The sequence below is a fragment of the Myotis davidii genome, unplaced genomic scaffold, assembly GCF_000327345.1.
Source record: "Myotis davidii unplaced genomic scaffold, ASM32734v1 scaffold69, whole genome shotgun sequence".
Classification (NCBI taxonomy): Eukaryota; Metazoa; Chordata; class Mammalia; order Chiroptera; family Vespertilionidae; genus Myotis; species Myotis davidii.
In genome coordinates this window covers 322615-323404 of record NW_006300363.1, presented here as the reverse complement: position 1 = coordinate 323404, position 790 = coordinate 322615, and the positions used below count along the sequence as shown (strand labels likewise).

Sequence of the window (790 nt, the reverse complement as noted above, 5' to 3'; positions counted from 1 at the left end):
CCCCGCGGCTGCCGGGAGGGTAATGGCCCAGGTCAGGACCCCGGAGGGGCGAGGGCTGCGTCTCCCCTCTGTTCGGTGGGCGCAAGGGTGTCCTGAGTCTCCTACGTAGCCCGGCCCCCTGTCCTTAGTAGCTTTCCCTCGACAGATGGGGGGCGCTTCCCTTAAGGATGGGGAGCCCAGAAAGCTCCCCTCCACGCTGCCCCCCCCACCTTAAGGTCGTGAAATGGAGGGACGTGCCCCCTCCCTCTGTGCTGCCCAAGCCCCAGGCCTAGGACCTGGTTTTCCGTCCATCACGGCGCCCCTTTGGCACTCGCCCCACCCCCATTCCTGAAGGGGTCGCTCCCAGGGTCCCCCAGCCCGCGGCGGGCAGGCCACACCCGGCTTTGCCCTGCACACCCTCCACTCCACCGCCTCCGGCCGGACCTCCGTCCACTCAACGCCCCGGCAGCCCGGGCTTTGCAGAGCGAAGTAGCTCCTCGTCCTGGGACAGGAGGGATGGGGGAGCAGAGACACCCTCAGATGCTCTAGCCTCCCCAGCCTCCCGAAGAGGCTTCTGATTTGGGGGTGCCAGCGAAAGCAGCAAGGGATGCCTCGGTCCGGCTTTAGGACCCCGGGGGCTCCAGGGGGAAAAACAGTGAACTTTTTCTTTTTTGGGTTTGGAGTCAGCTCCCACTTCTCATCTTTCCGGAGCCTCCCTCGCGGCTGGGCCTCTCCGCCTCGGGCGGGGGAGAGGGGGACGCCTGGAGCTCTTTGTGGTGCAGGCTCGGTCTCCCCCGCTCTCGGCCGGGCC

At 67.2% G+C, this 790-nt stretch overlaps 1 protein-coding gene across 1 annotated transcript in view; it reads right to left on the bottom strand.

Annotated features, from left to right (window-relative positions):
- P3H4 (prolyl 3-hydroxylase family member 4 (non-enzymatic)) overlaps positions 1-325 on the bottom strand; it is a 6920-nt gene extending 6595 nt beyond the window's left edge. The window contains exon 1 of the mRNA XM_006776738.2: positions 320-325. Within this exon, the coding sequence (XP_006776801.1) occupies positions 320-325 (6 nt within the window). The remainder of the gene's footprint in view (positions 1-319) is intronic.
- Between the last annotated feature and the right edge of the window lie 465 nt (positions 326-790).